Source organism: Pecten maximus, unplaced genomic scaffold, assembly GCF_902652985.1.
Source record: "Pecten maximus unplaced genomic scaffold, xPecMax1.1, whole genome shotgun sequence".
Taxonomy (NCBI): Eukaryota; Metazoa; Mollusca; class Bivalvia; order Pectinida; family Pectinidae; genus Pecten; species Pecten maximus.
Genome location: NW_022979948.1, coordinates 10,050 through 25,363, shown reverse-complemented (window position 1 = coordinate 25,363; position 15,314 = coordinate 10,050). Strand labels below are relative to the sequence as shown.

Genomic DNA, 15,314 nt, shown 5'->3' with positions numbered 1-15,314 from the left:
CACCTCTGAATACCGAACGAATTGTCATTGTACGGAATTGGTCCTTCTTTATTATAGTATTAAAAAACTTCCAAATACCGATCCCTCTGAATTCCGAACACCGGACTGATTTTGTGTCCGGTTCCTGTTAAAATATACCAAAAATTACTTCTGAAAACCGGCCTTACCTGAGCGATTATGACACGATGTCAGGCCAGTCAACCGTGAAACAACAACTGTGACGGGTATTGTGTGAAGCCTTATTGTCTCGGGACCTAAGTAGATGATTTGTACCGGTATCCAATATATACCCCAAGGGGGCATTATGACGGAAGGCCTAGTGTATAATCAACACGACAATTATGAAACAATGCCACACTTCATTGAAGCGCGTCGGTTCGTTTATCTTCTCAATGCAAGTAGAGCTAGAAGTCTGAGTTTCGCATTTAATTTAAATGAGGCCCAAAAGGGGTTGTTTTCGTAAAGAAGCCCGTGATGTTTTTTAGACAACAGCGATGTCGGAAATACGACCAGTATCATCTGATCAATTGTAATTGATATTGAAACAAAACATCTTCACACCCTTTGATATTATTTGATATGTTCTGTATTGGACTATCGGCCCCATCCACATGACGAAGCTTCACCGGATGTAACATAATGTAGGCCGATCGTAAAGTGTAGTTGTACATGTGAAAATGCTGTTTAAAACTATTGTTAAAGTCATTTGCCTTTCTTATATATTCTGCAATATATACATTGATTAACTTTCATAAAATGCATATTATTCAGACAATCCAAATTGTCTAAGTATGTACGTGCCGTTTTGTAATCGGGTGCATTCTAATAAAACAAACATCGTCCAACCAATTATATCCCGAATTTGACCGGTCATTTTTCGACCAACTTCTCCAAACCGAACCCTCTATAAACCGAACAAATAGTCATGTCCCATGCATGTTCGGTTTATAGAGGTTCCACTGTAGTTGTATTCTCCCTCTCCCAGAAAGCATTTAACAGTTCTCATACATGCATTTCAAATACTTATCATTTTGTATGGATATTGAACACATTAAAAAAATCAGTTTTTGGCACTTTTTGCCTATTTTAGCAAGGTTTTTTTTTGACAATGAATGTAATGTATTTCATGTTGTTGTATTTATTGTTACATGTATGCAAATGTTGACAAGAGCAATAAAATTTATAGAAAAATGCTTTTCTTTTCTGCAATTCTTTGACATCTCATTAGTTATACACATTATGAACTAGAACTGTCGCCAGGATGGCTGACTAATACCCCCGCAAACTGCACGAGTCATTGGAGAATTGGAACTATTAATTAGAGGCTAACTAAGGTAACCCAGTAATAAAGTGACCAGTTGCCATAACAACCATGATTATGAGAAAAAGAAAGAGGCATGCACATCTACCCATGGTCCTCTATATTTGTGTAAAATTTCATTGAAATCGGCCCTTCGGTTTAGAAGGAGTTGTCCGGACAAACTTTAAAAAGCTTTGTTCTTATCGGAAAACCTGTTTATAGTGACCAGTTGCCATAGCAACCATAATTTTGAGAAAAATAAAGTGGCATGCACATCTACACATACTCATTAATATTTGTGTGAAGTCTCATCGGAATTGGTCCATCGGTTTAGGAGTTGTCCGTCCCTAACTTTGTTGCGGGGGTATAAAAAAGAAATGTAAGAGACGTTATTGCTCATCCTACTTGATATAATACTTAAGATATTTGGGTTGAAATTAAAGTCTATATATGGTACACCATGCCAGGTCCAGGACTAGATTCCTTTACCCCCACACTATTTATTTAATGGCATATTAAAAGAACTAGAACAGACATTAAATCCTCCATAACCATCAAGGACACATATAACCATATAGAGATAATGTGGAACCACTCCCTACCCGTGGTGATTTGTTTCTCAGGAAACAGACACTTTCGAGGTACTTGGCCCCAAATTGATTTCAGTTTCAGGTCATAATAAAATGTTCATAATGATCAGTGGACAGATGCCAAATTTGATCTTGACCTGTGAATTTGTTGATAAGGCCCAATTAAACTTTCAGTAAAACACTCCATTAAAACATTTGATCTTTGATAAAGCTGTTCGTTGTTGAGATGAAAATAAAATACAATGTCCAGAAACTGAATATCACTCTCTGAAAATAGCTTTTATAATGTGCTGTTTGAAGGTTAATACCCGCCCCCCTCCCCCCACCCTTAGTTTCAGGACAATTGGATAATTATAGTCAATAGAGCAGGGACCTCAGAAATCTAGATAATAGATATCGTATAAATGAACATAATGAAACTTATTTCATAGTCTTTTTCATCTTTTTCATGGCTATTATCTATATATATTCATTCCTGCCATTGTAAAATAATCTTGTTTTAACATCATGATCAAGAAAATAAAATTGAACAAGAGGCCCAATGGGCCTATATCGCTCACCTGGCTCTACCGCATTTTGAAGTTGATTCAGGTCATTTCTATACATACTATGCTGATTACCTCTTTATTCAAATATCAATGTATGCTGGGTTTATTCATATTAATAAATGCTCTAGTCCTTCATTCCAGTATAATATTTGCCTAATATCAGATTTCAGAGATTCTTGGCTATCGTAAAATTATTGTTTACACATTTAAGTGATTTCACCCCTGTGACCATGAATGTAGGTCAAGGTCATTTATTTGAACAAACTTGGTAGCCCTTCACCCAAGCATGCTACAGGCCCAATATCAAGTCCCTAGGGCATCTTGGTTATTGGAAAGAAGTTGTTCAAAGATTATAGCCTATTCCACCCATGTGACCTTGAATGAAGGTCAAGGTCATTTATTTGAACAAACTTGGTAGCCCTTCATCCCAGTATGCTACAGGCCCAATATCAAGTCCCTGGGCCTCTTGGTTATTGAGAAGAAGTTGTTTAAATGAAAAGTTGACGCCGGACGGACGGACAGACGGAAAAATTGATGAAGGGCTGAATCAGTGAAAAATATAAATGTACCTTTACAGTATATGATCAGAGCCTTTTTTTATGGCAGTGACACATGATGTTTTTTTTTATAAATAAGCATAAAAAGACGCATACAGTAAGCATAATGATATTTAATTATGGATAATTGTACTAGACAACATATCACTTATCACTAAATTAGGAACACATGTACAACTACAAACAATTCAAGAATTCAAAGACGTTTAGCTTAAATTTCTGATGTACTACAGCTCGCAGTCAGACCCAAATTTTATAACAAATCACGTACATGTACATTAAGCATCAATGGAAACTGGTCATGTTGCAATTGTAACATTTGTTATAATACTTATTGAGTTCATATGCACAACAAGTGCAATCAATGATTGCGAAAGCTCCCTGGCGGCAGCAATCACACTATGCATTCATTATTTATGTATGTATAAGCATGTCATTTTGAAATTGTATGTTACATAATATCGCTCCTAGACCTCTAATGGATGTATAAACCAAATAAGAAGATTGTGGACTTACAAGCTTTCTAAAACTAACCACCAAAATCTTTAAAGTGAGTTTTGGTGCCAAAAAAGTCCACAAAATGGTAAAATGCGAAAATATCACAATTTTTTTCTGCATGATTTTGCCATGACATAACTCATAGACCTCTAATTAATGTTTAAACCAAATAAGAAGGACACGAGATATATACTTTTGGACTTACAAGCTTTCCAAAAACTTGCCCCAAAAACATTAAAGTGGGTTGAGGTGTCAAAAAAGTAGAGTCCACAAAATGTTAAAATGCGAAGAAATCACATTTCTCTTTTCTGTATCATTTTGCCATAACATCACTCTTGGACCTCTAATGAATGTATAAACCAAATAAGAAGGACATGAGATATATACTTTTGGTCTTACAAAAAAAATGCAAGCTTTCCAAAAACTTGCCCACAAAACTTAAAAGTGGATTTTGGTGCCAAAAAAGTAAAGTTCACAAAAAGGTAAAATGCGATTTTGCCATATAACATCACTCATAGTCGTATTATTTAAACCTGTGAGCTAAAAACAATATAGCTGTACATATGCACAGTTCAAATATATAACTTAAACACTGGAAATTTCAAAATTCACAAAACAGCATGTCATTCCTTAAGTTTGTAAGAGTCATGATGCAAATCTATTAACAGCATCAACACAAAGTCTGTATTTCTCTTCTAAACTAGAAGCTCTTGAGGTTTCTTCCATAACTTGTTGCATGATCTGTGGAGTCATCACATGACCTCTTCGCTGAATGACCCGGTCACTGTCGCTTAACTCAACATCTGAGAAACTTAATCCAAAAGCTTCAAGCTTTCCCTTTAGATTGTCATTGCCGATTTCTATGTGCCTTATATGGGCATCCCCCATCAACATTCCCTCTGACCATATTTGTTCTGGTGTTCGGTTTGATTCTGTACGTATCCTGTGATTGTTCCATCCATTTATGAATGCCTCCAGTCTTTTGTTTATTTCTGGAATATACACCATCTGCAATGCACAAATGTGATGGTCATTCAGAAACATCAAGGATTCCTTGGTCTTCCATATCATAAAACATTTGGTAGAAGACATCTCCAACTTGTTCCTGCACGTCTCTCCACAGGCACTCTATCCGCTGGTTGTGTACTGACCTTCCTGTCAAGTGGCTTGTTGTTGAATCACGAACCAAGTTCATAAACAGCGCCACCTGTATATTTTCCCCACCATGGTCACTTCTCACTCTTGCTGGTAGTCCATATTTCAGTACGGCGCTAATGAACAAGTCCAGCACAGTTTTAGAGGTATTGTCCACTCCACATTTCAAGAAAGTAATCAGGCGAGAATAGCCATCTATACAGCCATGCGTCACAGTTCCCCATCTACATAAAAAAAATTAAAAAAAAATTAGTAAATAGTAAACTGAAGTGCTGACCAAGCTTTTCTATATACATATATTATAGAAGTGTGCTAACTGAATGAGAGTTATGAATTGCCTTTAATTTTGTGATAAATGATGAACTCAATATTGATGATCACATTTGATCTTTTAATTTGGTTCAGTCCCAAGTGAACAGAAAGGTTTACTTTAAATGGTGTATAAATCTACATGTAAATTAAAGCTGTATATACACTAGTTAATAAACAAATTAAAGCATTCATAGAGTAAAAAATATCAAAATATGAGTATGTATACGTTATACAGAAAAGGAAACCATTCAATTTCCTTTGTATTGCGTTTTAAAAACTTTAAACAACATCAAAAACATTGAAAAATTAATACTGTCAAATATGCGGGAATCAGTAACATAATTCAGGACGTTATCTCTGTGACGTTACTCAATGTCAATGCAAATTAAGCATGTTCTGCTGTTATCGGATAATCTGTGCATGAATAGCCAACGTCAAGCGAGTATTTTGTCAAAAACTAGACTGAATATTTCAGAAATATAGCTACATAACCAATTTATCTATCTTTGCCTTGATCGAAAAAGTTGACAAGATTCAATGAGGTGAATACAAAGGTCCATTCTGACTAGTCAAAAAACGAAAAACTTGTATTTTCAGAGCAAAACTTATATTTTCATTGCACAATCTTATATGTCACTGCCCATCGCTGTGTAAATATTAGTTTTATTAGTTCCATAAATTTCTATATTTCCCTGGCAAAAATGCAACAAAATTTAATTCTACCATTGTTGTACCACCACTAGGGCAGTATCCAGGGTATAATTGTACCACCACTAGGGCAGTATCCAGGGTATAATTGTATCTAACACTTTCCTTTTCTTTTATCTTACCGAATTAGACGCATGTGTCCATCCATATGCCACAGACTGTTTGGTACTGGCACCTTGTAAACACGCCTCACTATGGCACGACTCCATCTCTGGGCGGCAGCCTCAGGATCAATCTTGTTCAGTGTCTTGCGGACCCTATGCCTTTGTATTTGAAGTCCTTGACCTCTGAGGTACCCGCTCATCATCTGAAAGATATGTCATTGATAGTTTTAAAATGAGATGAAATACATTTATGTTTAAAACAGACACTACAGAATAGAAACCATTCAGAATCCAAAATTTACCTTATTGCACTTTTTTTTCATCAATTTTTGTACTATTTTTGTACTAACTTGTTTCAAAACTATTCAACTTGTTTCAAAACTATTCAGAATTCAAAATTAACTTGCACTTTTTTCCTCAATTTGTTTTTCGTAGCCAAAATCACAATTTAACCTCGTCTTTTGTACAAATTTTAATTTAGAAATTAAATGAGACTTACCTGTAAGTTGAAATTTGATTATAATTCTGTTTCACTGCTGAGGGTACATTAGGGATCACGTGAGAGGTGCGTGCGCATCTTCCATCATTATTTAACGAGAGTGGACACTGAATACATATATTGTAGATGTATATATTACGCACAGTAAATATATACTTATAATATTACTCCAAGGGTGGGATATATATACAGGGTGGGCACGTGATCCCTAATGTACCCTCAGCAGTGAAACAGAATTATAATCAAATTTCAACTTACAGGTAAGTCTCATTTAATTTCTAAATTCTGTTTCACTACTGAGTGGTACCTAGGGACCACGTGAGATTTCAAAGTCAGTGTCCACGATAGAAAAGGGATTACTAAATATAACCACAACTCAAGATGAAATTTTTAACAATATAATTCAACAAACGATGAAAACATCAACATATATACAAAACATGCATAAAACAGTTGAGATGCTGAGGACTAGCTATATAGTGAATGTGTAAATTAGGATAACAAATTAAATTATTGGTTCAAGATATAATACTGAAACTTGACTAGCAATTATCTCAATATTGTGTTCAGATATGAACTTTATATTAATCTTGTTTCTATCTAACCATTTAAAAGATAATGGGTCACATATCAAAAATATAAAACATCAATGCATATAAAATATAATATATTTTGTTCCACATCCAGCTCTGGAATGATAATCATCATTCAAAAGTAAACAGTTCTAGTACATAATGTCATATTGTTGGCACTAATTATTGTCACAATTGCACTGAAGCTCGATATTGCTTACGGTTTCTGGTGTGATAGTACAGAGTTCTGAAAGTCATATTCCTGCTGAATAGGCTTATTGTAGAATTTTGCGAACGTTTTTGCGTTTGTCCATCCCGCTGTCTGGAGTATGGTGTGTAAAGGCACATTAGCTGCAAGAGCCGCTGAAGTACTAGCCCCACGAACACTGTGAGCTGAGAACTTGTCTATGTCAATACCAGCTTTCATCAATGTTGTTTTGATCCACCTTGATATGGTACTTTTTGTAACAGGCTTGTAGGGCTTGTGAAAACTCAAGAATACCTTTGTAGTGTTCCCACGAATCTCTTTAGTAACAGATAAATATTGCTTCAATGTTTTTACAATGCAGAGTCCCTCGTCCATAGGATATGATTTTAACTGTATTTCACTTTGGTGAGATCCTGGTCTTGATGTTTTTAGTAGGCTATTGAATCTCAATGACACATTTTCGTCTGTCACACTGATGGTATTAATTCCAGCTGGTGAATGGATTGTGCTCGTTGACCTTTAAGGACACTGAGTAATGTAACAACTTTGAATGTCAGCTGTTTCAGTGAAAGTTCTCCCACCGGTGGCAGCGAGCTGAAGTATTTTAGTAGTATATTTACGTTCCACGTTACGTTATACTTAGGAAACACCGGCCTCCTGTGAAACACTCCTTTCATAATACGCCCAATTAGTGGGTGTGATCCAACTGGATGACCGTCAATTTGGATAAACGTGGATAATGCTGATCTCGACGTGTTCATGGCACTGTATCCCAGTCCTTTACAGTAACACTGTGTTAAGAATTCGATTACATTGTTTATAGCTGGTGAAAATGGACTGGTACCTGTCTCTTTACAGAATGTAAACCACTGTTTTGTATATACACCATATTGTTCTTGTGTGCTGGGTCTCCATGATGACATGATGATGTCCTGTGCTGTTTTCGAAATTTCAACACTCTGGAGATATCTCCTGACACCAGGCAGGCAATCAGGCGCATCTTTGGGAGGTGTTCCTTCCAATTCTTCCTTGGATGCGTGAGAATCTGTTGATACCTAGGGAGATAGAAAGGACAATCAATGAGCATGCGCATTAACCTGGGAAACCATGCTTGTGTTGGCCAATACGGAACAATCAGCATCATATCTGATCTGTGATGTGCTAGTTTCTTTAGTACTTTGGCTATTAATGCGAAAGGTGGGAAGGCATATGCATAATACTGACACCATTGTATTGAAAAAGCATCAACCGCTTTCGCAAAAGGGTCTGGTTTCCACGATACATAAATTGAAATTTGGTTGTTGAGACGTGACGCGAATAAATCAATACCAGGTTTCCCCCAAAGTTTGGTCAATTTTTGAAAAATGTTAGGATCCAAATGCCATTCCACATTGTCATGTTCCATGCGACTTTGTCTGTCTGCACTTTTGTTTTGTACCCCTGGCAGGTGTGCTGCTATTAACCACAACCCATTTCCATTTGCCCATTGCCAGATTTTCCTAGATAGATCATTGAGTTCTTGTTTAGTACCACCCATATGGTTAATATAAGCTACAGCTGTGGTGTTGTCTATTTGTAATTTTATGGTCTGATTTTTCTTTTCAGAGCAAAAAACTCGGAGTGAAAACCATACTGCCAATAATTCTAAGTAATTAATGTGACTGTCTGCTTCATCTGCAGTCCAGTGACCACCAGTTTTCTGCCTATTACAGACTCCACCCCACCCAGTGTTAGATGCATCAGATGCAATGGTCATGCTAGGGTCAGCAGTAACAATGGGATTGGAAGCTATGTGGATGTTATCTATCCACCATGTCAAGTCATCTCTGCAACTGTGTGTCAGTGACATGCCAGCATTAAAATTACCACGATTTACCTTAAATGTTTTGCTTTGTTGTTATCTATTGACCTATAATGCAATTTGCCATATTTAACTCCAGGAAAACTGGAGACTATCAAACCTACAACAACAGCAACATCGTGAATTGTCATTTTCCTGACATTTAACAGATTTTTACATGCATTGCTGATCTTGTTTGCTTTTTCTGATGTAAGGGATACAGTCATGTCCACTGAGTTCAGAATGAACCCAAGGTATTGTATTGATGTTGATGGGGTGAGAATGGACTTATCTGGATGTATAACAAACCCAAGGTTCTGTGACAAATGTATTGTGTCATGTAACCCGCTGGTACAGTCAGCGTATGAGTCCCCGACAACCAGTGAATCATCAATATATGATACTATTTGATGTCCCCTTTTTCGTAGTTCTGATAACATGGGTTTTGTCAATTTGGTAAAAATACGAGGGGCAGATGCTAGACCATTTGGTAAAGCTGTGAATTCGTACAACTGTCCTTGAAATTGGAACCGTAGGAACTTTCTATGTTCCTGAGCTATTGCAACCGAATAATAGGCATCTTTCCAGTCTATTGATGCCATGAAACAATTTCTCTCATTAGATCAATGGCTGCCTGTAATGTATCCATTTTAAAATGGTTATAGTAAACTGATTGATTGAGGTTTTTCAAATTTAGAATCATTCGATATGATCCATCTTTCTTCGGTCTCAGAAAAATGTTGGAAACATATTGTTCAGCACATTGTGTCACAGGTTCTATAACCTGTTTTCTCTCGAGTTGGAAATTTCAGTTTGTACGAAACACATTTCTGTCTCTGTAAATTTATACGGGTATGGTTTGAATTTTTGAGAAGGCATTTCGGAGAATTCTATTGTATAACCATTTGCCACAATATCAAGTAGAAATTTATCAGAGGTAATCTGAAACCATGCGGGTAAATGCTTTGAAATACACCCAGCTTGAAAATCTTTCGCAAGATCAACACCTGACACTTTGTCAATATATATTGTACTCACCTTGTCTACCGTTTGCGGTGTTATTGACGAGGTTTTCGGTTCTGTTGCCCCCTGCCTCGGCCCCGTGGATTCTGGCCTTGATATCCACCCTTGTTGTAAGGGCGGTAACTCTGATACCCTCCGTACGCGTGTTGTTGATATTTCGGAGGACCATGGTATCCCCCTCGGCCATAACCGTTTTTTGGCCCGTAGCCAGAGGTATATCGGACATGAGAAGGTCTTTTCGACAGGAGTTTGTAGCTGAGACGATTTGTCTCAGAAATGTCTTTAATTGTTTTGGCCAAATCATCGCCAAATAAGGACACCGATGGTGCAGTCTGTTGTACACACAGTTGACCATACTGCCCATTTAAATCAGGTTTAATCAGTTCGCGGCGGCGCGGATTGATTTCCTGTGTTCCACTAGAGATCATGTGGAACGAATCAAACAATTGTTTGACTAGTGACTGAACGTCCAGTTGTTTTTTCTCTGTTTTAGATTTTATGAGAGTTTCAACCACTTGAACTAACGGTACGAGTCCTTTAACGAGTCGTTGTTGACTACGCTGCAACTTGATATCGCGACTCCTGGTAGTGGTGCGAATTTTCCCCCAGATTTCGGGGTTTACCTTCGTGCACTGTAGAAGCTCTACATTTCCTGGTCGGTTGTATTTTTCCATCAGAGGTTTGATTTTTTCCTCTGTGACATTCTGTGACAAAACGTTTGTCAAGAGTGTGGCCAGTTTCGGATCAACGTCCGGTCCTGTCGTGTCATTACACGCATATTCCTCGCATAATTCAGCAAGCATATCGTCCGAATCCTCATCAACACATGCTTGTGTTGTTTCTTGATCGTGCGATTGATCTCCATTATCGGACTCCAGTAAATTGTCTATCTGTTGACAAATGTCTACCTCCTCACATTCCATGTCTTGTTCGTGAGACTCACGGGCGAGTGTGCTTGACACACGGTTTACTTTTGGGTCCGACAGCCCCTTTTTCCGCATGAACATATCACGGCTATTATACTCTACGTGATTAGAGGCCACCAACTCGCTCATGAATTGCCTCGATTCCTGATTCATTTGTTTCTGGTTTTCCAGCATGGTGGATAGCGATGTAGTTATCGCTGATGCGAAATTTAACAGTGGGTTACTACTGTCATTTGCTGTCGTTTCTGGTTGTTGTGGTAGCTTTGTTGTATTAGCAATACCGCAGGCTGGCTGGGTACGAACAGCATCATGGCCGCCATTTTGAATTTGGCTAGCGGTTGTAGTTGGATTATTTACCAGAAGTTTTTTGTTTTTTGGTTTTTGCACTGGCAATGCATCCATGGTTTTGGAGATTTCTCCCACCAGGTCGAATTCTCCAACGATTCGTTGCTGTTTTGTGACTTCCCTGTCCTTCTTTGTCTCAAATTTTGACATTTTCCGCCGATTCCTTTGTCCGTTGTTGTTAACAATGGCGGACACGAGGTGGACAGTGGTCAGTGTGGCCCAGACTGATTTCAGTCGAAAATTGGCCTCTCCGTGCCGATTACGGCCGTGAATGATTTGACAATCAGTTAATTGTAACTTTTGTCACTATGCTACGATAATAAGATGTTTGTTAATATCAAAATTGTTTGATATAACCGTTGATTTTGGCAGAGATGGAATTGTCCGTCTCTGGCCTAATTCGAAGATACGACGCTAATGATGGAAGATGCGCACGCACCTCTCACGTGGTCCCTAGGTACCACTCAGTAGTGAAACAGAATCATATTCAAACCACACCTTTTTCATGCTTAAACCCACAATTTTGTTTAAAAAGTGGTTATTTCGAAATACAGATAACAAGAGTTTATTGTAACTTGGACTGTTATATACATGTCCCTCAAACAACCCTGCAGTCATAAATGAACAAGTTGATATCACAATAGTGTATGTAATGGCATACTACACCTATAAATACCAATTTTCAACGAAAGTGAACAATAATATCTAAATATCGACTAAACGGAGACTGTGAAATTACAAGACATTTTCTTAAAATTTGAAAGTGAGGCTAGAGTGACCGGTCTGTTATGACCAACACACCAAATTTCATTAAAAAAAAAACATCAGGCAATATTTAAATATCAACCAATAATTATAAGAGGTCAGCAAATAGAGAGCATTTTCTTAAAACTACCAGGTAATAAAACACAAGTTCAAGCTGAAGGGGGTGAATTTTCAGGCAAACATAATACAAAAAAAAATAATAATTAAGATTAACATTTCCAGAAAACGTTACCAAGTATGAAGAAATACAATTGCCACTTCAGTGTTTTATCTACTGTAAACCTCCGGTTAGTTCGAACAAAATCAAATAAATATTGACGAACCTGTTCGAATTATTCAAAATTATGCTTCAGAAAATAAGCGCGAGTTCGAACTGTTTGAGTCAATATCGGCGAAAATCTCGGCAGAGTAAAATCATTAGACACAAACACATCCATCATAAATCTGATACGTAATAATGGCGGCCTGAACAATGGGACATTTACAAGTAAGTAAAATGATAGCATTTCATTTAATTCAATGTTAATTGATTGTTAAACGTTCTTCATTTCGCGATAACTATGATGGTTATTGCACGAAGCCACTCGGGCAATGCGTAGCTACAGTAGGCCCCTAAACAGTACCATACACGTTTCATTTGTGACACAAAAGTTAAACATTTGTAGAGTATAATCTTGGCTTGGTTATATTTTTTTTATCTGAATGAGAAACTATCGCTATATTGTTAGAATAAATGGTCTCTTAAATACATCAAAAGCAGTCTACATAACCTGTTGCGTTTACGAAAGCACTACTGTAAGAATAGGCGATATATGTTGGTAAAATTAGGTCAGAACATCAACATGTCTGCTTTTAAATATGCCCAGTCGTATTATCTACCAAACATAGTTGATACCTGCAAAATTATCCATCACTAGATGGGACACCTGTGGATTGTTTTGACTGGATATGAATGCTTTTCACTTCACTCAGCACGATCGGGCAACCGATCCTTTCAACTATACCGCAAGCGACACCTCGCGTAGCATATGCTTACCTAGCGTGAGGTCACAGGTTTTCAGGTAATACATTGATTGGCAATACTTAAGAGATGTCCAGTCACAATTAAATAATCATAATGCTAACACTAATTATATGTGAAAATACAAAGACAATTTCTTAGTTTGCCATACACAGCACAAATACAAATATCGCATGTTATTTATACATTGCCGGGGCCTACATTTGCAATCAGCTGTCTCGTGCGTGATGTATTTTGCAATGTAACAAAAACTAAATTAACGCTAAAATATGTGGCATATACTAAATCACAGAGCTCGAGGCATTCTAATGATCACGCATACAATCTAATAACCTAAACGTGCTTGTTGATCAAATTTAAATCTTTACATTTTTTCTGGGTCAGTCATCAGGGCCGGGTTGTCGCGAGCTTTCAATGGAGTTTTCCGGAAAAAATGTTACTTTACGTTCCTCATTTGACAAGTTTGAACTATCCGAAATGGTGTCTGTTATAATCAGCCAGAGTTCGAACTATTACTAGCTAAAAATTACTGTTTTTCTAGAAAAAAATGTGTGTTCGAACTATCCGTGTGTTGGAATTAATCGGAGGTTTACCGTATTTACTAAAATATGAGACTGTTGTTTTCAATCCTAAATTATCATTCAGAAAAGTATAACCCTGTAGAATTATATATCATACACATAAGATTTTTTTACCTCATTTCCTGCATTTGGGTGAGTCTGATGAAGGTCTTGAACAGCAGCATCAAGATCAGTATCACTGATAGTTATATATTTAACACTGCTTACAGACAGGATTGCAGATTTTAGTGTCTTGTAGATAAGGGAGGGGCTGCATTTGAGTTGAGCTGCAATGGATCTAGCAGTGAAGCCCATCTTCAACTGTGTTTGTATCAAGTCCACAGTGATCCCAAAAGCTGGACGGCCTTTTCCTTTTGCTGCCTCATCCTGAAGAGATCCTTATAAATAAAAAGAATAGTTTAGTTATGCTATAAAATGTTTTTTAGAGTACAGATGAAATCTGTATAATGCAGTGAATCGCAAAATTTTTCTTCACAGTAGAGTCAAAAATGTTTTCATGCTCAGAAATCCATACGTACATACATACGTTCCAATAAAATATATATAAATCCATGCAAAAAGTATTTATTGATATATATGTATCTTTTGATCATTTCATAATTAGTTAAGTTAAAAACACTTCCAACCATAAATGAGAGAAAACAATACATATTGTACTTTACACTCAGTGTATTCTACAGTTATATGTTTCGCTTTATTTTTTTTAATTACAAATACATATTTCCTTTAATTAATACCAAAGAACATTCAATCAAGTGTATATTTATAAGTAAACTGCTTCTTACATGGTACTTTTTTATGATAAAAACGGCTATATATATTCATATTAAGCATGTTAAACCATATTACAAAAAGCCTGGCACGAGATGGATCTTGGCGCAGCCCATTGATCTCCATCGGTCCTATGAAATACTTTCCTCTACTTTTGATTGGTTTTAGAGAAATTGAAGTTTTGATACATCGTATGTTTTTCCTTTTCAAAATTATAGGAATGTTTTAATAAAAAAAAAATGGGGAAAGGCATCACTTTGCGTGGTCCGAAAATCTAAGTTAAGAGAACACTGTAAATATAGGCATAGTACTACCGAAGACGTAATGTGAAACTTAAGTGTCAATTTGGTACAAACCTTGAACATCTGAGTCCGTTACATCCGATCCAGACGTAGTAGGTGCCGACGCAGCGTTGTTGACCACCTCAGAGACTTGTATATCACATATACAAGTCTCTGACCACCTGCATCAAATCTTGTACCGCTGCTCTGACTTCGGCGAACTGGTTCGTTGAAGTGGAAATCCGGTTAAGATTTTCCAACGAATGCCTCAGAAGTCCTTCAAGCATGAAAATATCGGGATTTTCTTGACCTATCTGTCTTCCTACATTCTGAATGTTTCTCTGGATCGCTTCAAGTACGCCACTTACAAAGATGTATGTCTCCCGCCATCTTTTCATCTGTCGCTTACTTTCCGGTATGAAAACGAGGTCGAAGGCAGTGGATGACTCCATTATACATAATAGGATGGATAGAATGAGTAAATGGACACCGACTGTTTTATTTACCTTAAGGTGAAAAGAATTTCACTTATGGGACAAGTATTTTGCATTATGTCTGCACATAAATTTTTTTCACTTAAGTGAAATTCTTTTTGTCTTAAGGGATATAAACATTTATTTGCATTATGTTTTATTTCACTTAAGTGAAAAAGAATTTCACCAGAGACATATATACAGTATATACTGTATATATGTCTCTGATTTCACTTA

The 15,314-nt window shown here is 36.9% G+C and overlaps 2 protein-coding genes across 2 annotated transcripts; both read right to left on the bottom strand.

Moving 5' to 3' along the window:
* Window positions 1-3,090: 3,090 nt before the first annotated feature.
* LOC117319331 lies at window positions 3,091-15,071 on the bottom strand. The gene is made up of 5 exons (XM_033874166.1): window positions 14,787-15,071; window positions 14,680-14,746; window positions 13,667-13,929; window positions 5,791-5,975; window positions 3,091-4,872 (listed from the first exon to the last, which is right to left on the bottom strand). Exons 1-5 carry the CDS (start codon window positions 15,054-15,056, stop codon window positions 4,524-4,526), a joined length of 1,134 nt encoding a protein of 377 aa, XP_033730057.1. The 5' UTR covers window positions 15,057-15,071; the 3' UTR covers window positions 3,091-4,523.
* Window positions 8,018-11,626, bottom strand: LOC117319330. The gene is made up of 2 exons (XM_033874165.1): window positions 9,930-11,626; window positions 8,018-8,106 (listed from the first exon to the last, which is right to left on the bottom strand). Exon 1 carries the CDS (start codon window positions 11,333-11,335, stop codon window positions 9,950-9,952), a length of 1,386 nt encoding a protein of 461 aa, XP_033730056.1. The 5' UTR covers window positions 11,336-11,626; the 3' UTR covers window positions 8,018-8,106; window positions 9,930-9,949.
* Window positions 15,072-15,314: the final 243 nt, after the last annotated feature.

What these genes read in the sequence shown, in the direction of transcription:
- LOC117319330 (XM_033874165.1), bottom strand. Translation starts at nt 11,335, where the DNA reads ATGTCAAAATTTGAGACAAAGAAGGACAGGGAAGTCACAAAACAGCAA.
- LOC117319331 (XM_033874166.1), bottom strand. Translation starts at nt 15,056, where the DNA reads ATGGAGTCATCCACTGCCTTCGACCTCGTTTTCATACCGGAAAGTAAG. An exon ending in AACGGACTCAGATGTTCAAG is followed by an intron (nt 13,930 to 14,679) that starts GTTTGTACCAAA and finishes TTTATTTATAAG; the next exon opens with GATCTCTTCAGGATGAGGCA. An exon ending in GGACACATGCGTCTAATTCG is followed by an intron (nt 4,873 to 5,790) that starts GTAAGATAAAAG and finishes TTTTTTATGTAG; the next exon opens with ATGGGGAACTGTGACGCATG.